Source organism: Ixodes scapularis, unplaced genomic scaffold, assembly GCF_016920785.2.
Source record: "Ixodes scapularis isolate PalLabHiFi unplaced genomic scaffold, ASM1692078v2 PGA_scaffold3__209_contigs__length_174095766, whole genome shotgun sequence".
NCBI classification, from domain to species: Eukaryota; Metazoa; Arthropoda; class Arachnida; order Ixodida; family Ixodidae; genus Ixodes; species Ixodes scapularis.
In genome coordinates this window covers 96,383,608-96,407,905 of record NW_024609868.1, presented here as the reverse complement: position 1 = coordinate 96,407,905, position 24,298 = coordinate 96,383,608, and the positions used below count along the sequence as shown (strand labels likewise).

The 24,298-nt window shown below is 50.8% G+C and overlaps 1 protein-coding gene across 1 annotated transcript; it reads left to right on the top strand.

The window, feature by feature from the left end:
* The first annotated feature begins 12,642 nt into the window (after nt 1-12,642).
* On the top strand, nt 12,643-13,452 carry LOC115328748 (elongation of very long chain fatty acids protein AAEL008004-like). The gene has a single exon (XM_029990142.4). The coding sequence runs from the start codon at nt 12,643-12,645 to the stop codon at nt 13,450-13,452; it is 810 nt and encodes a 269-aa protein (XP_029846002.2).
* Nucleotides 13,453-24,298: the final 10,846 nt, after the last annotated feature.

Genomic DNA, 24,298 nt, shown 5'->3' with positions numbered 1-24,298 from the left:
GAACAAGACAGGGTATGACCGTGGGATCTCACTCTACCGGCGCCACCTGGCTGTTGCCGGCTGGCTATAGGGCACGCTCGTTACGTAAACGAGTATCCGCTAGATAGGCTGAGCTCGCGCCCAAACGGCCAAACGTATCCAAAAGGCCGCCACGCAGCACGCACCACTCCAGCAACGCAAGCGCACAGCGCACTGCGCAGCGCGGGACGTCGAGAAGCCAATGCCGCGACTGTGAAAGGAAGAGAAAGAGAAATGTCGTCTAGACGTCCGAGTAAAAAAAAAAACGTATCGGCGGAATGTCAAGCTGTGTCGAGCAACGAATGCCGAAGAAACGATCTGCGAATGACACATCGATGGAACAAATGTCGAAGAAACGATCTGCCAGTGAAACATTGCTGTGTCGAAGAAACGATCTGTCTATGAAACGTTTGGAATACATTTTAGCGCTCAAAACGCAAGGACATAAAAACGAGAATCAGACACCACACTGCGCTACTAACAACTGATTTTATTACATTAAATGTCACTTATATACCATTTATGTTTCTGATATCACCCCATCGCCATCCAACCCGATGCCAGGCCACGTCAATGAGGAAAGCAGTCAAGTAGACCAACTGAGGCCACGCTGACACATGCTGCCCCACCCTTCTTAATCTCATCTGCCTCGACTATTTCCCTCAGTTGTTTCCTTGTGCCTCGCAAAATCTTGTTGTCGGAAAATAACGGCACACACTTGGCAGCTTGTGTGCTGCAAGTGCGTGCCGTTCTTTTCCGACTACAGTTGTGTTTTGAGCGCTAAAATGTATTCCAAGTTCCAAAATCAGCTAGCCCAACAATCTACTCAGATCAAACGTTGTTCGACGAACTGATGGCTCATTCTAGGACTGCGAGCCAAGAATGGACGCGGCTTGCCACATGATAAGTGGCGCGCCCTACGTGATCGAGAGCGCGACAAAGAGCCACGCGGGGACGACCCCAAACCCCCAAACCACTCCACACCAAAGCAAGCAGAGCCGTACCAAACCAATTCAAACGAAACCTATCCAAGGACGGTTGCATGATAAAGGTAATAAATGCTGACAGCATTTTATGAAGGCCGAGATGGCTGAAAAACAATGCCGACAGATGTTTCTTTAAATCGCAGCCTACTCCGGCAAGCACGGACGATCAACAAAACCAGGAGCAACTCGAGTGAGAAGGAAAACTCGGACTCCGCGGCCTCTGCTCATAGAATAGCATACGACTGACGGACACCACTGCCAACAGGAATTATGACGAAAATCATTTCTGGAGAAGGGGAACAAGAGGGACAAAGGACAAACACAAATTATGGTGAGATTTCAAAGCAGACGTACGTCAAGTGAAACCGCCCTGCCTAAATTACCGCCCTCTCAAAAAACTTTTTTTTGGTCAATGTATATGTTTACTATGCTGCATAAACTTCCGTAGAAGAACGTGTGAGTGGCATAAGAAAAGAAACGGGGGCGATATATTGCCACGCTCGTCGGTGAGCGACCGCGTGCGTGGCCGAGTGGTTACCGTGCTTGACTGTCGCGCGGAAAGTCTGGGTTCGATTCCAGCCAGTGGAAAGCTCTTTTATTTGTTATTTCAACATTGGCGTTCTAGTGTGTACGAGAGCTCTCGTATGATCGAGTTCCGAATGTTCCAGTCGCCGAACAATCTAGGCCGATTGTTCCAGAACCCAACGCGCGTACATAAGGGACTCCGCGTGATGATCTGCAGTCAGTCTCGCCTCAGCGTTCGACTCTGCTGTTTCGCCGACTTCGACGCCCGCGACGCTCTGTTAGTAACTTTTGTACCCTTTTAGTTTTGGCACAAGTTTGCCACATTAAAGGGGTACTCCGCCGATTTCTTCATGGTCCCCGATTTGCTTGAAATTTTGCTAAACTCGCCGAACAACATCGCCAAAATAGTATCCCAAATATTAGGTCAAAATAATTTTTTTTTCACGAAGTTATTGAATTTACAATTTTGTTCCTCACCGTGTTTTTCAAACTGAAAGTCTCTACTGGCAACAATGAAAAAGTGACGTCAGTGGAAGTGCTGGGGTTCACTCTTTGGACTGTAGAATTTGTTCCCAACTGATTCGAAGCAGTTTCATGGTGTCAAATGAATGCTTTGGAAGCTCGCTCCAGTCCCCGCGCTCCAGCACGGAACAAATGATTGGCATATTATATTTTTCAGACTGCTCGCCCGACTGGCAAGCTTAACCTTCCACTGACGTCACGGTCCTGAAAAGGGCGGGTATATTTGAATGTTTCTTTTTGCATTTTTTTGGAATAACTATTATGAATTTTACGATACTAAATAGCATACCAGAAAGGGTAAAGGCCGGGGAGTCAGAAAATATAGTTAGTTGAGGTAGCTCAAAAATCGGCGGAGTACCCCTTTAAACGTTTATTTCTTCCTGTTTATTTGTTGGTGTTTGGTCACCACCCGTGACATCCTGGTGGAGGTGCTGGGTACCGCATGCTCGTGCAGCGTTCCCCTCCAAGGGCCCGCAGTGCAAGTCCGATTCCCGGCTCGGTGAGAAGACCACTCACCGCGGAACCTGAAACTCGGACCAGCCGCCGCACCAAGGGATAGGATCCTGAGTACGGTTTGCTGCTGGACAAACCCAAGCGGAAGAAGACGACGATGGCCAACCAGTCGCAGACCCCCGCCGCTCCTGCCGTCGTCTACCTACCCGTCGTTATTCGAACACCGGCTTCCTTCCACGGCGAAAGCCATGAAGACATCGACGACTGGGTCCAACAGTATGAACGAGTGGCCCGTCATAACGGGTGGACACCGGAACAGTGTCTGCAGAACGCTTACTTCGCCTTGGAAGCAACCGCGCGGAACTGGTTCGAGAACCACGAAGCATCGATCACTTCCTGGGAGCAATTTAAGGCTGAGTTGCAAAGAACGCTCACGAACCAACAACGAAGAGAACGCGCGGAAGAGCTTCGTCAAGCGAGGATTCAAGGCCCTAACGAGAGCGTCGTTAGCTTCGTGGAAGATGTCCTGCGTCTGGGCAACCGCGCCGATCCTGAAGCATCCGAAGCAAAGACGCTCAGAGTCTTGATGCGCGGCGTCAGGGAAAACATTTTCGGTGGTCTTGTGCGGAGCCCACCTACAACCGTCGAAGGCTTCATGACGGAGGCCACGAACATCGAACGTGCCCTTCAAGCACGAGCCGTTCACTATCACCGAGTTCCCGGCGTCGGTTCCTTTTCGCCTTCCGTCTGCAACACCACGGACATCCGCGAGATAATCCGGGACGTCGTCCGGGAGGAGATCAAGAAACTTCTACCGGCCGCCGCAAGCCCAGCTTCGCCCTCAATCGCCGAGATTGTCAGGGAAGAAGTCCAGCAAGCGCTGCAGCCTGAGGTTCTCGCCAGCACCGCTCCGGAACCACCGACGTTGAGCTACGCCGCAGTGGCCCGACGGCCACCGCCTCCTCGTCGCACCTATGTCGCGCCGCCCCGACGTCAGTCTCCTGCGCCGCAGTACGACCGACGCCACGACGACCAGGTCCAGTACGCCTGCCCGGAGTCTCGCGCACCCCGCAAGACCGACGTGTGGAGAACGCCCGACCGACGTCCTCTGTGCTTCCATTGCGGGGAAGCGGACCACACCTACCGCCGATGCCCATACCGACGACTCGGGCTACGCGGGTTCCACCCGAACGACCCGCGCCCCCGTCATGGTGAACGCCCTACTGAGATCGACGAGTACCTGCGACGACCTCAGTCCCCCGAGCCTGCATCCCGCCGAGAGTTCCGGTCGCCGTCACCGCGACGTCCAGCTTCGCCGATGCACCGACCACGACGTGAAAGCCTGTCCCCCCTCGCTCCTCGCCGGGGAAACTAGGCGCGGCAACCCCTGGAGGTGGAGTTGCCGAAGACGACCGACGCCAAGATCCTCCACGAACGTCGGGGGGTCCCCACTCGGACGCTACCAGAGACCAAAACGACGCCCCTGCAGTGGTGTCCAATAACCTAAACGTCGTCATCGACGGCCACGACGCATCAGCACTCGTGGACGCCGGAGCAGACTACTCAGTCTTGAGTGGTAGGCTCTCCTGCCGCCTTCGAAAAGTCACGACGCCGTGGGATGGACCTCAAATACGAACCGCCGTAGGGCACCTCATCACACCAATCGGGAGATGCACTGCTCGCGTCGATATCCGCGGTGAGACGTGCCCTGTGAAGTTCGTCGTTCTACAAGACTGTTCCAGAGACGTTATTCTCGGCATGGACTTTCTGTGTGAATACGGCGCCGTCATCGACCTTGGTAAAAACAGATTGACGCTGCGCAAGCCTGTTCCGTCTTCAGAGAAACCTCGAACAGCGTCAGCCGCCGTCCGAGTCGCTGCCGACCACGTGAACCTACTGCCGCGATCAAGTGTTGTCGTACCCGTAGTGGCCGATGCAGCTACCTGCGGCGAAGTTGTTCTTGAAGGCAACCTTCAATTACTCCTAGGAAGAGGAATAGGCGTCGCAAGAGGAGTGGCTGAACTTCAGGATGGGCGCACCGTGGTCTTCGTGACGAACTTTTGACAAGAAGCGCAACACCTCACAAAAAGGGCCGCTGTAGGCCACGTCGAAGAAATTCGGAACTCCGCCGAAATCGCCGCGATTGCTGAAGAATCATTTCCACCTCAGCAACACATTACGCCGCCAGCGCAGCTCGACATTGACCCCAAGCTTCCAGGCCCGAAACGACGGCAGCTAAGTGACCTCCTCACCGAATACAGTGACTGCTTCGCGACGTCGTCGAGGGTGCGCCAAACCGCCGTTGCGAAACACCGCATCGTTATCGAGGACGACGCGCGCCCTGTGCATCGATCGCCGTACAGAGTCTCCGTTAAAGAAAGGGAGGTGATCCAGGAGCAAGTGCAGGAGATGCTGAACGACGACATAATTCAACCTTCAAGCAGTCCGTGGGCCTCTCTAGTTGTACTGGTTAAGAAGAAGGACGGAACGCTTAGGCTCTGCGTGGACTACCGGCAGCTGAACGCAGTGACGAAGAAAGACGTCTATCCACTCCCCCGCATCGACGACACGTTGGACCGGCTGCGCCACTCCCGATACTTTTCATCCATGGACCTGAAGAGCGGCTACTGGCAGATCGAAGTCGACGAACGGGACCGAGAGAAGACAGCTTTCGTCACGCCAGATGGGCTGTACGAGTTCAAGGTGATGCCCTTCGGCCTGCGCACGGCGCCAGCAACTTTCCAGCGTGTCATGGACACCGTACTGGCAGGACTGAAGTGGCAGAGCTGTCTCGTCTACCTCGACGACGTCGTAGTGTTCTCCAGCGACTTCGACGAGCACCTGCGACGACTACGAGCTGTTCTCCAAGCCATACGGACCGCCGGACTCACCCTGAAGCCGTCAAAGTGTCGATTCGCCTATGACGAGCTGAAGTTCCTAGGTCACGTGGACAGTAACGAAGGCGTTCGCCCCGACCCAGAGAAGACTCGTGCCGTCGCAGCATTTCCAGCGCCGGCGGACAAGAAGGCCGTGCGAAGGTTCCTTGGGCTACGTGCCTACTGTCGGCGCTTCGTTCGAGACTTCGCAAGGATTTCCGCACCGCTCACAAGCCTCACAAAGGACGCCAAGAAGTTCGAATGGGCCGAGCAGCAGCAGCAGGCATTCGACGAGCTGAAGCGACAACTGCAGGCGCCTCCTGTTCTTGGACATTTCGACCAGGATGCGGAAACCGAGATTCACACGGACGCAAGTAACGCAGGACTTGGCGTGGTACTGGTTCAAGTGGAAGAAGGCACCAAGCGAGTTATCGGCTACGCAAGTCGGACACTGTCCAAGGCGGAGAAAAATTACTCCACGACTGAGAAAGAATGCCTTGTGGTCGTCTGGGCCATCACGAAGTTTCGTCCGTATTTGTACGGGAGCCCATTCCGTGTAGTCACGGACCACCACTCGCTCTGCTGGCTTGCGAACCTCAAGGACCCGTCAGGACGCCTCGCTCGATGGAGTCTACGACTACAAGAGTTCAACATGACTGTGGTCTACAAGTCTGGCCGTAAGCACAGCGACGCCGACTGCCTGTCCAGAGCCCCCGTCGAAACACCTTCCGGCAGCAGCAACGACGATGACGACGAGTGCTTCCTAGGTGCTGTGAACACCGACGACATGGCACGACGTCAAAGGGACGATCCTGAGTTGCGCGCGTTAATCGAGCACCTCGAAGGACGAGGGACTACTGTCCCCCGTGTCTTCTCGAGAGCCCTGCCGACTTTCGTCCTCCGACAAGGTGTACTTTACAAGGAGAACTTCGGAGACAACAGCACACCATGGCTGCTGGTAATCCCTACCGACCTTAGAGCGGAGATCTTCCAAGCCTGCCACGACGACCCGACGTCCGTACACCTTGATTACAGCCGTACGCTGTCCCGAATTCGTGAAAGGTATTACTGGCCCAAGCTACCGAAAACCGTTCACTTCTACACACGGTCCTGCCACGAGTGCCAGCGACGCAAGAAACCGCCGACGAAGCCGGCAGGTCTCCTGCATCCGATCGCTCCCCTGACCGTACCGTTCCAGTAGATCGGAATGGATCTACTTGATCCTTTCCCACCATCGACGCAAGGAAACAGATGGATTATTGTCGCCACAGATTATCTCACACGGTACGCCGAAACGAAAGCCCTTCCTGTAGCGACTGCTGTGGAAGTCGCCAAGTTTTTTATCGAGTCCATCGTCCTCCGGCACGGCGCTCCCGAAGTTTTGATTTCAGACCGTGGATCATCGTTCATGGCCCAGCTGAAGCAAGAAATCCTTCGTCTCAGCCACACCAGCCATCGGCGCACAACGGCGTACCACCCGCAGACCAATTGGCTGACGTAGAGACTCAACAAGACCATCGCCGACATGATCTCCATGTACGTCGACGTGGAGCACTAGACATGGGACGAGGTGTTGCCGTACGTCACATTTGCCTACAACACGGCCGTGCAAGAGACCACCGGGGTGACACCCTTCCAACTGGTTCATGGTCGCAAAGTAACGACAATGCTGGACGCGATGTTACCCCACGAACCGGCTGTCGACGGAAGCGACGACGCCCAGGTGGTTGCCCAACGGGCAGAAGAAGTCCGCCAGCTCGCCAGACACCGTATTCAAGCCCAACAACGTGTCGACACTGGCCGCTACAACCTTCGTCGTCGGGACGTACACTTCCAACCCAGAGACAGGGTATGGGTGTGGACACCGATCCGCCGCCGTGGTCTCAGTGAGAAACTGCTAAAGCGCTACTTCGGACCCTACAAGGTACTTTGTCGACTCGGGGATCTGAACTACGAGGTGATGCCCGACGGAACACGGACGTCATCACGTCGCGCTCCACGACCGGAGGTCGTCCACGTCGTGCGCCTCAAGCCGTACTACGCGCGATAAGACTGCGAACTGTGATCTTGTGCACCGCTTGATAGGATTGTGTTTCGCGAGCCTCCGTATGTTCCCATTCTTTTGTTTGTTTCGCTCTGTTTTGTTGCCTTTTACGTGGCATCAAGACGATGCCTTTTCAAAGGGGGGAGTAATGCCACGCTCGTCGGTGAGCGACCGCGTGCGTGGCCGAGTGGTTACCGTGCTTGACTGTCGCGCGGAAAGTCTCGGTTCGATTCCAGCCAGTGGAAAGCTCTTTTATTTGTTATTTCAACATTGCGTTCTAGTGTGTTCGAGAACATTAGAGAGTTTTAGTAATACGTATAGGAGCAAACGCAGGCCCCATACGTTAACGTTAACGTTGCGTCCTCCACACTGGGCATGCGCCATACGTACGTACTGCGGCGAGCCTTGCGTACGTACGCTCGCTATCGATTTTTGCGAACGTACGTAGCGGTCCCCTACGTGCCATCTCGTTGCTCTCGTCGCGCACGGTAGAGCGCGAGAGTAGTCCAGTTTGAAAAATGGCGGCGGTGAGGCAAACCAGCGGAAGTGCTACGCGCATTGTACGGGTTTGCTTTACCATTGAAGATGACATCAACCTCCTCAAAGAAGTCAACGCGACGAACCCTTTCGACCACCCATAAAGATGGGTGTCGATAGCCAAGAACGTTGGCGACGCCGTCGAACCCAAAAAGGTATTTACCGTGCAATCGGTACAAAAAAAAAAAAAAAGACAAAACACGTGCACAACAGGCAAACGGAAACACGCACTTCCGTAACAAAGCGAGGAGAATCGGGGCCTTGGATTGGCTTGACCGAATACCCGCCTTAGATTGTTTGAAGCAGTTTACAGGAGCACATCTAGATGGCGCTACAAGTCTTTACGTATGCGTTCTTCTTCCGCTGTACTAAAAGTGCATATTTGACGCGCTCCGTAACGTTCCGTCGACGCAACGTTAACGCTAACGTAGGGGGTTTGCGTTTGCCCCTATACATATTACTAAAACTCTCTATTTTCGTATGATCGAGTTCCGAATGTTCCAGTCGCCGAACAATCTAGGCCGATTGTTCCAGAACCCAACGCGCGTACATAAGGGACTCCGCGTGATGATCTGCAGTCAGTCTCGCCTCTGCGTTCGACTCTGCTGTTTCGCCGACTTCGACGCCCGCGACGCTCTGTTATTATCTTTTGTACCCTTTTAGTTTTGGCACAAGTTCGCCACATTAAACGCTTATTTCTTCCTGTTTATTTGTTGGTGTTTGGTCACCACCCGTGACAAAAAGTGAAAGCCGTTTACAACTCCCTGTAACACCGAATTAGAGCGCAGCTCTTGAGGAGGAGGAGGGAAGGGTACTGGGGGGGTGAAGTGACGTGGGGGGGTCACGTGACCTTGGGGGGTCACGTGACGATGCCGATGATGTCATCAGTGACGTCACTGATGACGTCATCAGTGACGATGACGATGCGAACTCCGATGACGTCATCAGCAATGATGACGATGACGATGCGGATGTCGGTGACGTCATCAGTGACGTCACTGATGACGTCATCAGTGATGATGACGATGACGATGCGGATGCCGGTGAGGTCATCAGTGACGTCACTGATGACGTCATCAGTGATGATGACGATGACGATGCGGATGCCGGTGACGTCATCAGTGACGTCACTGATGACGTCATCAGTGATGATGACGATGACGATGCGGATGCCGGTGAGGTCATCAGTGACATCACTGATGACGTCATCAGTGATGATGACGATGACGATGCGGATGCCGGTGACGTCATCAGTGACAATGACGTCATCGGGGAGGTCACGTGACCTCGGCGGGGGTCACGTGACCTGGGGGGTGTCACGTGACTTCGGGGGGGGGGGTCACGTGACCTCGGCGGGGGGGGGGGGGGGTCACGTGACTTTGGGGGAGGGGTCACGTGACCTCTGGGGGTCACGTGACCTCCGAGGGTCACGTGACCTTGGGGTGACCTTGGGGGCCACGTGACCTTGGGATGACCTTGGTTACGCCGACGGCGACGCCGACGGCGACGGCGACGCCAACGGCGACGCCAACGGCGACACCGACGCCGCTCAAGCCGGGAACGGGCCCCTAAGAGCTGCGCTCTAATATGTAGTAACTCGACGCTGTGTGTGTAACTTGTCACAAGGCGCGTTTGTGTTTTGCCGCCGCCCTTGTCAGCAGGCGAAAGTTTAACACCCACTTTCGTCAGCCGCCATTTATAGACGAAAGGGCAAACAGCGCACAGTCAACGGGGACTAAAGGAAGTGCAGACAGGACAAGCGGTTTCACATAAAAACAGAATAAAGAAAACAGCAACCCCGCGCACGTCACATGATACATTCACCACGTGTCCAAAAAAACAATCTCTTTACTACTTAAGCCCAGTGACGTTTGGCTTTAGCAGTTGGCGCCTGCTTTGATAATTGCATGCGCCTCTAAAATTTCTCTGTTCACTCTGTCCCTTCCATTGCCAACGATACCAGTCTTACTGAAGATAGATTTGCACCCACATCCATGACAATGCAATGGCAGGAGCCCCCCTACAGCTCCCACCACTGACCGCAACGACAAGTCATGCTCTTGCAGACTGTGATTAACATATCTGCCCGTCTGACCGACGTAGGCTTTTCCACACGTTAGTGGAATCATGTACACAACTCCCACCTTGCAAACAACATATTGATTTTCATGCTTCACGGAGCAAGCGGGGGCCTTTGTCCTTCTTATCGCCAACTCTCACGCATAGTTGCGCCAGCTAACGCGGAGCGGAAAACACCAATGGCACATCGTGCCATTTACAATTTCTTTCGTAATTAATCCAGGTTAACGGAATTTGGTAGAAATCTGTGGAGCATAAACATAAGCATAATAAATTTCTTTCAAATTGGATAGGTGGTTATGAAGTTTACTGTTCCGGGGTAATCTCCCCGCCGCGCGACTCAGGCGAAGACAAACCAAGGGCTTCCGCCCGCAAGTCGGAGCCCAGAGTCGAGATACAAGTCTTCCTGGGCGACGGCTCCCAAATCCTCGTTGTACCGCGTGCCAGAATCCTGGGACTTCACCCCCAGGAGGACGGAAAGGCGACCTACACCCTCACACTTCTCCAGAACCAAGTCACCCAGAACCTACGCATCATGCAGCGGGTCGCCAGCCGGCGGCACGGCCTCGAAGAAGACGACACGATCAAACTGGTTAACGTCCTGGTGGTTTCGCGCATCATGTACGCCACACCCTATCGGAATCTCACCAAGGAAGACAAGGAAAAACTGGATGTCCTCATACACAAACAGTACAAGACGGCCCTCGGACTCCCCCCGTACACCTCCACAGAGAAAGAACACGGCGTCCACAACCCTTTTAGGGAGCTGGCGGACTGCCACCTCGCCACTCAACGAGACCGACTCGCCCAAACCCCTGCGGGCAAAAAGGTCCTTGAGTCGCTCAAGATTCCCTTCTAATCGGATAGAGAGGACACCACGGCACACATACCAAGACTCATTTGAAGCCATATGACGGTGCACACGATTTCCCGCAACATGGACCCGACCCTCCAGGCGGAACGCCTGGAGGGTCGGGTCCATGTTGCGGGAAATTGGGCTGGGCGAAGATTACGTCACCATCATGAGCGACTCACAAGCAGCACTGCGTCACTTCCTAGCAGGCCGTGTCTCGCCGAAGGCACTCAAGGTTGTCACTTAGAAAGGCCGAAACGGCTTCCCCACAGTGGAACTCATATGGATCACAGGACACGACGAAGTGAAAGGCAATCGGTGTGCTGAGACCGAGGTCCGAGCATGTACCTTCCGGGCCACTCCCCCGGCGCGTCGGGACTAGGGCTAGATTCATATTTTGTTCCGGTTCCAAACAGGTACTCAGAATCAGGGCCCACCACCGTGGCCAGAGGGGTGAATACCCCCCGTCACGCAAGAATCTGAACCGAGAGGATGCGGCCGCTTGGCGCCAGCTCCAGACAGGAGCGTTTTGCAACCTAGCGCTCTTGCACAAATTCTCCCCTACAAGCTACAAAGCCGAATGTCCGCACTGCGGGTAATATGCATCCTTATCACACACCGTGTGGCTCTGCACAGCTCACCCTAACATCCCCCCTCCCACCCTGACCCCGCTCCCGAGAATTGAGAAGCCGCACTGCTCAGCTCGTCTGCTGCTGACCAACTAAAGTTGATCGGGCGGGCGAGGCTGGCAGCCGACAGCGTTGAGGCCCTGGACTAGGGGAACCCCCAGAGACCCATATACAGGCATAAGAAAGTTTACTCCTCCTCCTCCTCCTCCTCGCCTTTGGGACACAGAGAGACCCCAACCTTCTTTTTTCGTGATGCTATCCAACTCTTGGCTGGGCCCTTGTTTGGCATTTTACGAACTTTGATTTCTGAACAGTGCTTTATGTCATTTGTGAAATCACAACTCACTATTTTCTGTACTCGTTTTATAGTGAATTTCCTTTCATATATTGTTTCGGTGTTACTCTATCTGATGAGCTTCTTCCTTGGGTTATGCTCATGCTCGGCGCTTAAGTTGTATTCAAAGAAGGGCGAAATCCTGGAGCCTTCTCAATGGCGCGCGAATCACGCGAACGAAAACGTGCAGGCTTTTGCGATGCGGCGCAATGGCGTCAGCTACGCTGCGGATGGAGGTAGGGATGATTGAGCACACAAACACACAAACAATCCTTGTCTGGGGGTCAATAATATGTTGTTAGACTATTTTGTGTTAAATGTAGAGCTCGCTAAATTCGTCTGCGGTGGTGTCAAGAGTGGAAACCGCTAAATTACACTGCAAACGCTAACAACCCTCCCCTCGGCTACTCGTCGGAGTAAACGACGAAGCTGAGGAGGAAATTGCGCCCGCTGTCGAGATCACGCACAGCCTGCCGCGTATTTCTCCCTCGTGTGAATACCACTCTACGGTAAAAATGAACGAAATAAAATAAGGCTCCACGTCGGCAGATGGTTGAAAGCTTCAACAGCGGCTGCCTCACTAGAACGGCATATGTACAGAGTTTGACTTCACAAAACCCCGTTGACTCTGGCCGCCCGCTTCTGTTATTTTTGTCCTAGTATTTTAGTTTTATTATTAATAAAATTAGAGCGACGTCCCAGCTGCGATCGCATCGCAGCTTCAAGGCTTTATGCGGCGACTTCACAAGCGCATTCCCGCTCAAGGCAAAACAAGCGCAGTCCAAAATGTTTTCTGCCTACTTCGGCTGGGACGTCTCCGACATCCTCCCGCAGCGTGACCCCCGCACCAAGGAGTGGATGCTGGTCGGCAACAAGACCTTTCTGGTCACACTAATCGCCGGCTACGTGTACCTAGCCAAGATAGCGGGACCCAGGTTCATGAAAGGTCGCCAGCCGTACGAAGGCCTCAAGCCGTTCATCCTCCTTCATAACCTGTTCATGGTCGGCGCCAATGCCTACTTCGCTATCACCTTCTTATCTAGGTCCTACCTGGGAGGTGGCTACAACATCGTCTGCCAGGGCATTGACTTCGAGGCTAGAGACAAGGTCACGATGGGGTACCTGGAACTTTGCTGGTGGAGCCGCTGGGTGAGAATGGCCGACCTCCTGGACACCATCTTCTTTGTGCTTCGAAAGAAGGACTCGCACGTGTCCTTCCTTCACGTTTTCCACCACGTCGCAGTGCTTTTCAGCGGCTGGTATGCTCTTGCCTACGGTGCAGATGGACAGCTTGCCTTGGCAATTTTCGTCAACAGTTTCGTTCGCGTCGTCATGCACTCGTACTACTTCCTGTCTCTTCTGGGTCCCGTTTTTCGCCCGTACCTCTGGTGGAAGCGACACTTGACGCAGCTCCAACTGCTACAGTTTGGCATCATGTTCATCCACGGCTTGATTCCGCTTTTCATCAACTGCGGCTATCCCAGGTTTCACGTGGTGCTTGGAATTTTTCAGCTGCTCGTCATTACTGTTCTATTTTTCCATTTTTACGCGACTGCCTATCTGAGACGGAGTAATCTCAGCGATAAAGCCCAGTGATTAATTTCTTGGCAGTTCTCTTGTTGCTGACAAATGTACTGCAAAACGTTCTTTGGGCTAAAAACATTAGCGAATTAATTTAACCGCAATGCAAAGAAGTTCTGTGTAATAGTATGTCTTGCTCCATTTGAGATAGACGAATAAAATATTACGAAAAGTATACAGGGGATTGCCCCAGGCCAAGTCGAAATGTATTTTTGGTTGAACGTCGTTGCTACACAAACGATTCGATAGCCGATGTTCCCACTATTTATTGACCACCATTCATGGACAAAATAAGGTGGAAGCATTTGTGTATGTAATAGTAGCCCGAGATTGCGGTAACATCAGAAAAACGACAGGAAGAACGAAAGGGGTCTCAATTAGTTGAATTAATTCAGACCCAAAATAAGTAAATTTCGTTGCAATAAAATTACGCTGTGTTTGAGACCTCTTTCCTTCTTCCTGTCGTTTTTCTGTCGTTGCCAAAACCTCGGTTAATTCTACAATGATGAACTTATACCAGCTCACGTGCGCCCTCACATTTTGTTGATATGGGTCTGATTGTAGATTTTATATGGGTCATCAAAATTTCTTTTGAGCTGATCTGTCGCCTTAAGTTTTTACATATAATATGTTTATGACTGGTTTTTTTTTGTGCGAGCCTGCTCGAGTGTAACGAAAAGCCGTTACACGCAGCTCAAAGCGACATAAAGCATATATAGCCGCAAGCAGGCAATGCGCAAGTGTACAAAGCATGTGGGATCATATACGTAGTCATAATTAGCGAGATCTGCCAACCGGCGCAGCAGGAATTGAACCTCGGACGGTGCGATCCGCAAACCGGCGCCTCTGCTCAGTGCCGGAACGAGTGACAAATGCGCCCCGTGCACATACAATATTGGCTCTCATTTCCCCCCCTCATTTCCATGTACAACGTTTACGCACGCACACCGCTAGGAGGAGGCGAAAAGAAGCGCAAGCAGCTGGACTACGTGTGACGCAAGGGAGCCTGCGGTCGCTGTTGGCGAGCGGCGCTTGCTCCCGGATAACGAAGCATGGCTTCCTACGTAATCTCATGACATGACGGGGTCTTAATAAATTTAAACTTGTCGATTATTGTGATAAACCCTGGAGTACATTACGAGTGTGTCATGTGGGCAACGCACCCAAAACCACCGAAAACGTTCCGTACCCAAGCATAACACATAATAAATCACACATAATGCATGCGCGACAGATTCTGTACTCTCCGGGTTTACCAAAATGATGAAGACAATTTTAAGTTCTTATATGGGACACCCTGAAAAATGCTTAGATGAGTCAACACTAATAATTTTATCTTCGTGCTGCCTCATCACATTGAATGATATTACTATTCACCTTGAACAGTGTTGACGAGCTGCGAATCCAGTTCAGTATAGTGTAAATAATTCTTCCACATACCAAAGTCGCCCGTTATGCCTAGGCTGTATATTTTCCGGTTTTAACCAAAAAAACACCGCTAAACATTCGCCGGTGTGGAAAGTAAAAAGAACAATTGGTTAAAAGAACAGCTGGTTAAAATTTGGTTACGTTCCAAAACGCGACCAATTTCATCGTAAACTTCACAATCGAAATTCGACTTCATAATCGACATCATAATTGAAATTGAAGAGAGAAACTCAGACATGTGCACGACGTCACAGGGGTAAATCTGGCGAGATGCTGCGTGGTCAGTGTTTTGAACAATGCGAAACCGGCCGGGCCGAATTTAGATAAACAAGAACGCATTGCTCTTAATGAGTCAGACAGCTCCATCATGATTTTAAAGGCGGACAAAGGAAAATGAACCGTTGTGCTTGGTAGGGATGACAACATGAAAAAGATGTGGGAAGTTATGAACGAAAGTCAGTATTTCGTGAGGCTATCAAGAGATTCCGCTGCTAAGTCCGAAAGAGAGTTAGTTGAAAGAGAGTTAGTTGACCACCTTCGAGAGCTCAAAAAGAAAAGACGCATCTGTGACGACCTATATACCGTCGTCTCTTTTCCTCTAAAGCCGCGACACCTAAGATGTATGGACTCCCAAAATTCGCCCGGGTTGCCCCCTACGCCCGATTGTATCGTTTATTGGTTCATCCACTTACAGCCTTTCCAAATATCTGGTTGAGATTCTGAACCCTCTTACGGGAAACAATGAATTTTGCGTCCGGAATTCCTATGACTTTGTTGAACTTATACGAGCTCAGACCCTGCTGCCGCACGAGACTATGGTATCCTTTGATGTGATTTCACTATTTACGAATATCCCCAACGCCCTGGCGGTTGATGTCGCCCGTGACCGTTTGTTGGCAGACCAGTCCTTGTCCACTCGCACAACCCTCCTGGTTGATGACGTTATATTCCTTTTGCGTTTTTGTCTCAACCAGTGTAATTTTAGTTTTAATGGAGAGATATACCATCAGGTCAGCGGATGCCCTATGTGGAGTTCAGTTTCCGTAACCGTCTAGAAACCCGTCGTGTAATATGTTAAGGAAAAGGTAATGCCTGGCATTGATTTGCACGTGAAGCTTTACCGTCGTTTGTCGTTGACACTTTTGTAATTGTTAACAGAGAGCACGTAACCGATTTTCACCGCAATTTGAAGTGTTCACCCCTCTATTCAGTTCACTTGCGAACATGAAACTGACAGTATCTTGCCGTTTTTAGATGTACGTGTCCATAGAACGAGTGAATCTTTCTTTAAGATCCGTATATCGTAAACCATGTGACACACGAACTTTCTTGACTACCACTCTCATCACCCTACTCAACACAAAAGCTCAGTTGTAAGATCTAGTGTGTCTTCATGTGCGCTTTGCTTAGAGCGAAGACATTTGGCCATTTTGTCCCACACTTTTATTTTTAATTTTTCTTCAGAAGCGCGTGAAAGAGCGTGCCCCTGCACGCGCTTGTGGCGCTGACTGTGCTACGGCGACATTTCGTTTTCGTCGATTTCTTTGTATTTTGCCCGTGAGCGTGTGCACTCTAAGAAAAAAGGGAGGAGAAAGGTAGCAAAAGCGACTGTTCCTCCTTGTTGCGGACAAGTTGCCCAGAGAAGGGAGGAACGGCAGTTCAGATGAAAGGAGGAGGGCGAGTTCCTCCTTGTTCAGTTGGAGTTGGCGCAGGGGTAGAACATCGCGGTACTTACCAAGTGGTCAACGGTGCGATCCCCAGGAAAGTGTTTTTTTTTTTTTTTTTTTTTTTGTTTACCAAAACACATATAAACAAACCCAGACCGATGAAAGGAAAATTAAAGTCCTTATTATTCTCCGAGACGTTTTCCTCCTCCAGGCAGAGCGGAGAAAGCTTTCGCCCTCCCGACCCTTTCGTTTTTCGAGCACATCGCGCACGTTGTTTAATAAATTATTGTTGAGTTGATTGAGCTTCAGCGGCAGCGAAGGCCGCCTGTAATTCCGTCTTCTAGTCCAAACGTGCAGAACATTTCGGTTGCATTGACGTTTTTACCACTAATTTTATCAAACGAGCTAACGAAGCCGCTAGAAACAGCGAAGTTCCGGGGCAGTGCCAGCAGCGCTACATACACTGGGTAAGACGGCCGTCTCCGATCTGTCTGGAGTCAGCGGGCGAGAGCCGGGAGGGCCCAGCGGCAATCAGAAAGGGCATCCGAGCAGTGGAGACGGAGAGATGGAGAGCGGGAGCGGCGGCGAAGCCGTCCCTCGCGATGTACTGCGCGGAGAAGGAGGCCATAGGGAAAGAGCCCTGGTACGACAACTCGACAGGCAGTGGACTCCTCGCAGAGGCCCGCATGGGCACATTACGGACCCGGGTGTGGAGGGCCAGGTTCACGGAGGGACAGGAGAGGACGTGCACACTCTGCGGGCAGACCGACGAGACGATGGAGCACCTAGTGCTGCAGTGCCGGCACATTGTACCGGTCCCAAGTACAGAGGTGCTACCTGTAGCACTCGGTTTCCGAATCGGTGCAGAACAAGGAGAGGAAGAACAAAAGAACGTTCGATCGGCGGTAGACGTGACGAAGAGGCGGCTGGAGGTCTGGTGGAGGGAGACGCATCGGCGGAGGGAATGCAACCGATCAGCGGAACATCAAGCGGAAGCGGAAGTCGCGGGAGGCGCGACAGGCTAGATCCAGTGCTTGTTGCTGTTGATCACCCGATACAAAGGGAAGAGCCACAGACTCCAATCCAATCCAATCCAAATCCAATTTGCGGGACACATGCGGAACTACAGCCTGCTACAGCAGCGAAACCACGAGGAACTGTGTCGACGTTTTCGACGTTATGGAAATCGCGGGAACTGCGTCCAAGGAAGGCAGGTTTTCCTGCCGGCTGCCTGGGTGCCTTCCGCGCTGAGTTCGGTTCCGTCGTCCCGTGCCGAGTGCCAACCGGCGTTCAACGTGATTCTTCTGCGTGTCAGCAACATCGTCAACGTGGTTCTGTAGTTCTTCGTGTCAGCGACATTGTGATGGCAGTGTTGTGGGTTGTGAACAGAAGACTGGAATTATCGCCGATGTGACCGTGTGTTCGCGTATCAGTGCTTAACAACAAGATGAGATGACGTAAACTGTCGGGCATTGATGCCGCTGGTCGGGCCGTTATCGGAGGAGCCGGGGTGTCGCAGGATGACATTCCGCTTTACATTAAAGAGTTTAAAACCACTTGAGGGATTAGGTGCAGTCGATCGACGTGTGGATAGTCATGTTGGAACGCTAATCTGAACGGTAAGCTCCTATCGTACAGTGGCCAATGTGACTCGGTCCCCGAGAGCGATTGCGCTCTGGGGAAAAGACAACACTACGAAAGTATGACGGAAAGTACGTATATTTATAATGGAAGTTTAGCATAAAAAAAAAAGACAGGCAAAATCGAAAAAAAACAAAAAACGCTATCCTTTAATTTACTGTTTAAATATATTACGGTTCCTGTAGAAACTGCCCTCTAAGTGGCGCGCTGGGATGAGCGCTAGAAGTTTTCGAGCTCGCAACGGCGCAGCTCCGTACACTTAACAGTTGTCGCAAGTCGCGGCTTTGACTGCATTCAAGTTGATCGAAAAGCGATTTCTGTGCCCGTGAAGCATCACTTCCAGCTGAGTGGATATCCGCTCTAGAGAGATTAATTCAAGACGGCAGTTGCAGCTTTGCGCGAACAGCACAAATAGAAAAACGAACACCACAATATAAATACTGGCTACGAAGGGCCGTGCGGGAAAACAAACTCATGGCTTGGAACCACATTGGAGCGGCTCGCTTTATTGGCTTTCAAATAATTATGGCATGATCGAGCGTCTTCTTTTTAATAAGAGATTCATCCCTTGAGCCATTAAAAATAGCCCCAGATGTATGACATTGCTGGAAAAGAATGAACATGTTCGGAATATTTTTTTGCTTAGGGAGTCACCGAAAAATTCCGCACGTTCAAAACGACCAGTATAAAAGACGGAAACGCAGGTCTCGGGAGTAGTGATCGGGGGAGTGTGCTATTGTATCGATGTTTGTGTGTGCGATATCTGTGTATGCGCTCTATATATGTTCACCTGATGCTTGTAGTGTGCGTAACGTGTCTACATGTGTTGGAGCTTCCCGAACAAAAGGAAACAAAAATGTGGCGTAAGAAAATATGAAATTTTTTTTTTTGTAAAACATGAATTGGTCGGTACCTAGCGCCACCTAGCCTAGCTACCTGTGATTACTCTGCTTGACCCTGCCATCTGGTGGCAAGTGATTTAACATCCTTTTACGCTACGCGGCTACGCCATAATTTCGTGTTACCGTGCTGAGGTGAGCCAAGAGGTTGCTTCGGATTTGCTTTTTTTTGAGAGCGGCTTTTGGTTTTGCGGGCGAATGTTTTTCACTCCTCCGTGATGTGCGGTTGACGCAACGGTTGACGAAGGAATTGTGGCTCGAGGAATTGAGCAGTTTCAGCGACGGTGTCACCGCCCTGGCGGCCGGTCGCCGAAAGAGAACGAGGGGGATAGGTTCGCTGGGCGTTGGCTTTGTGTAAATGCGTTGGCCGCGAACGTAGGCTTATAAACTTCGGCAGCAAGAATATTACGCGGCTCTAGTGTTCCGGTACGAGCAACAGAGATGACACGAACTGCTACGACGAGCTACGACCACCCGCCGCAGCGATGCAGGCGTCGAAGGAGCGCAACCTGTGCACTACGCAGTCAGTCGCCGTCGCCCGACGCAGGTCGTTTGGCATTCAGGACTTTCCGTCCCGGGTTCTTCGCTTGCACTTGGAACCGAGTATTATTCCCTGTGCTTCTGTATGTGCTCAGTGGCTGGATGTGGACCTCATAGAGCAGAGTTCTTCAGACTCGACAGCGACTCAAAGTTGACGGCGGAGGGGCTTGCAGCAACGCTTTCGGTTGGTGCACGGGTGCGACGACTACACGGATAAATTTTAAGATTGCTGCTAGCAAGGTGGGCCATAGTCGCTTTATGTTGACACGATTTTGAGTGTAAGTACTCCGTGCAAAGGCGAATCTATCGCGTTTCTAATCCACCTTTGTTTTTATTGTTGTTTTTGCGCTCGCACGACCGATTGAAAATGCTTCTGTACCAATCACGGAGTGAATGTCTTCGGCCTACATTGCGGAACGCCCAATAAAAAGTCATATTCGTTCAGCGAGCAAACTTCCCTTTCGAGTGACCTTCTTTGATTGATGATTTCGCCCGTACTTGAGTGCTTTAATCAACACGATCGATGAAGTTTGCTTCCTTAGTTAGGACATTTTTTGTGCCACATGCGGCACTAATGCTTGACACGATGTATTCTACTGGTGGTATTGTGAATTGGTTTACTTCCAAAGCTAACAGTATGACAGGTGGGACCATTCAATTTGCTAAAAATGTGATATGGGAATGTCGTTGCATAACTAGCGTTTTACGTTTAAGATTGATAAGAAACATGCTCATGTGATGACGCACGTCTACAGCATAAGCTTTGCAGAACCAGAATGGATGTGCTACAGGCTCAAGACTTTTAATGGACCAAATTGGTGATTACATGGCAATAAATATTGTGGAAAACTGCCCATTGACTCGGTGAGTTTTGATCGTGACCATTGGCGTGCTGTTGGCAAATTAAAGGGACATTGCATCTAGATGTGCTTAAATATCTTTATTTCAAGGTTCAGTGGACCCCTCTGCATCATTACAGGAAGGCTTTCTCAAGCCACAACAAACAACAGTGAATATACAATGCATAATAACGGGCACCAGTGTCCAGGCGTATAGTCCGCAGAAGCCAATATGAGCCTAAAAATGTTTTTGTTTTGTTTAGATAGTTTGCATTTGGTGTATAATTTGCAGGGCCCGATTTCCGCGCCCAGTGCATAGTCCGCCAAGCTGGTGCGTTGCGTCTTTGTGCTTTTTTTCCTGGGTGGCATTTTCTTCAGAAGTTCTTCGGCGAACGCTATTGAGCCTGAAGAACTGCTCTTGAGGCCCACATCCAGCCACTGAGCACACACAAGCACAGAAAATAATACTCGGTGCCAAGTACAAACGAAGCACCTGGGCAGAATGCCGTGAACGCCAAGCGAGCAGCGTCCGGTGACGGCGACTGACTGCGTTGCGCCCCTTCGGTGCCTGCATCGCTGCGGTGGGTGGTCGTAGCTAGTCGTAGCGAGATGATCTTCACTTCAAGCAAGAAATCTTGCCATACCATAGTCAAGATATGTGTGCAAGTGTTCGACGACGTGGGCTCTCTCACGTTGGTGCAGTTGTCATCAAGAAAGGTACATAACAATGTTGAGTGTTTGAGGCTGAAACTATGACGCATACTTATCTAAACCTAAATTTATCGGTCTGTGGCTACAAACATTTTCGTTGACGTTGCTTAGATCATGTAACCATTCAGGCCTCAAATTAAATGGTGTTTCGAACTCTTCGGTTGTGTATGAAAACCTATTTGCTCTAATAAAAGACATTTTGAAAAGGACACATGTCTTCTGCTGATACATATCTTCCAATTTACAATGCAGAAGCAAACAGAAAATCAACTGCATACATCTACCACTTGGCATAAGCACCTTTTGCAATTCATTCTTGAGCACACTCAAATATCAGCTAAGGTTGCTCTTGTTTTAGAAGCTTTGCCCTGTTCTGTAAAAAGAAAACAGTTAAAAAAGCTTTACCTTCATTCTCCTCGCATTTAATACAGACTTGTTTGTCAGCAGATCACACACAGCAGATATCACCGTGGCACATGCAACTCGAATGACCGATGAGACTATTGCTATTACAATAAAGCTTTCCACAAGAGCCAAAATGAGGCTTGTAGGGGTGCACAAGCACATGGAAATGAGATTGGCGCTTCCGGGGCTTGTTTACATTATGCGTAAAAACAGGACGATCGGCGACCAGCTGATCGCAATATAACACCAAGGATACCGATGTTTCGATACATAGAACGCAGGATAAAGACCTCAATCGTCCCTTGTATGCTGTAGTTGTTATACTTTCCATCCAACCGCTTTTTAGCACAATTAACTAGAACAACCGAAAAGTTCGCAACACCTTCTAATGCGAGGCCTGAATGGTTACATCATCTAAGCCACGTCAACGAAAATGTTCGTAGCCGCAGACCGATAAGTTTAGTTTGAGACAAAGTACGCGTCATAGTTTGAACGCGCGAACATTGTTGATATGTACCTTTCTTTGGACCCGCGTACATTCGGTTCAACTTGATGACAGCTGCACCAGCGTGAGAGCTCACGTCGAACACTTGCACACATATCCTGACTATGGCAAGATTTCTTGCCTGCGACTGGTTTGAACACTTCATCTGTAGCATCACGGTAGGTCTTGGTTGAAATGATGATCGTCTCGCACACGGCAACAAACAGAGAACGACACGCTTTGTTCTATTTATACGCTACCGGTCTACGGGCGTCGCAAATCTATCCCCCTCTTGTCCGCCATGTTGGATCTATCGGAGCGCCCCCTATATTCGCTGAAACTCCTCAATAGCAAAGGTAGGACATAAAGTGCGCGAACTGAGTGCCGGTTGTCTCCGTTGAACATCGCAGTGCTGACGATGAGAAGACTGAGTGACTGCATGCTTTCGAAACGTAAGTTTCTTTACCTGCAGGGGTAAAGAAACTTCGGAAATAAATACAGTTCGCGGAAAGCTCGTGTTACGTTTTTATTTCCTGCTCCTCTCGCTTCGTGCAATAGACTTAGTGTTCTCGTTAAGCCTTACCGAGCTCGATTTGCTCGGTTCGTGGCCGCCATAATGAGATGCAGTCGACGGAGGAACTTTTCCTCCCCTGCTTAAGGGACGAAAGTTTCTCCCTTTCTGAAGGAACATATGTGTCAAGAGCGTTCCTCCTTTTAGGGAGAACTATACTGACCCTTTTTTCTAAGAGTGTGCTATCGGCATCGGGTACTACAAAGGGTGGCATCACCCTAAACAGAAGGACATTGAGGCACCCTAGTAAGATCGTTACTTCACCTTTCAAAAACAGTCCCATCTAACTTATCGCTTCGTAATCAAGAACTTTGCCATGTGCGGGAGGCTTTGAAGGAACGTAACTACGCCGACCGATTTATCAACCGCGTTATGGCCGGTTCACACATGCAGCGAAGCGCTAATGTAGCGCTTCTCACGTGTCGCCCGCTACTTATTGTCTGCCATGAACAACAGTATTGATGGTGCGATAAAAAGCTGGTGAACGCTCCCGTCAGCACGCGCTTAGCGCGAGGTCAGCGCTACGCTTGTAGCGCTCCGCTACATGCGTGAACAGGCCTTTAGGAAACAAATATCCCGTCAACGCGCGCTTAGGCGTTGTTCGAGGCGGGGTTTAGGCCGCACGTCCGGAGGCTTCCTGTCTCGAGACGACGTCCATTCCCCGAAGTGAAGAACCCAGGGGTCCAGTGGAGGTGGGAGACTTCGTAACGTAACGAACGATTTAATTACATGGTAGCGATACAGTCGTCAAATCCGAGAGAACAACGGAGCAGCCTCGCGCTTCGCCTTATATAGGGTCCGCTTCTCCCTCACTCCCCGCCAGGGCAGCCAGTGCGATGCAGCAACCCGCCGTCAAGTGCAATGCAGCAAAGTTCGCCGTCCAGTGCGACGTAGCCAAAGTTCTCCGCAGTTAGGCCATGCCTCTCTCCCTTTCCCGAGCGCACCAACCACCACACACACACACACGTCCCGCTAACGTCACGGGCGCGTTGAGACTTGTTGCCGCAGGCCCCGTCACGCAGGCGACGGTCCCGGACGGTAAAGAAATTAGCTTAGTACCGTCAGAAACACTCGTATGACGATAGGCATGCCCAGTGGAACTATAAAGAGAAAAAACAAGAGTGCATACTTTGAACTCGAAAAGTTTTTATTTCACCACATTAAATATATTGTTGCAATGCAGTGCTGGTTTCAAAGAATGCTATTTCCTCAGTCCCTTGCAAAATGGCAAGTTCACACTGAAAAGCAACAGTTTACGTATACAAAAATAAGTTCACAAATGGTAATAATAGTTTCTCTCGAGACCTAGGGTAAAGCAAACGGGCATGTCGCCTCAAACGTATAAGGCACATGAAAGCTGTAACTTTGGAAGCTACTACAGCTTATTCATGTAAAAGCAGCTTCATACACTTGCAACAGCTTATGACCAGTGGCTAACCAGTCAGTCACAAGAGGCTTAAATCGGTTTGAAGTCATTCCCTTCGTAAGCAGTTTGCAGGTGAGTGAAACAGCCTTAAAGTGTGACACCTTTCGCTGTAAACACCAATTCTAAACAATGAATAAACCTCTTCTGTTCTTACTTAATTTGGACTCGTCGGGACTCGTTTCGCGCAGGCCCCGACAAGCGGGCGACGGTCCCGGACTCGTCTTGACTCGTTTCCGCAGCGTTGAAACTC

What these genes read in the sequence shown, in the direction of transcription:
- LOC115328748 (XM_029990142.4), top strand. Translation starts at nt 12,643, where the DNA reads ATGTTTTCTGCCTACTTCGGCTGGGACGTCTCCGACATCCTCCCGCAG.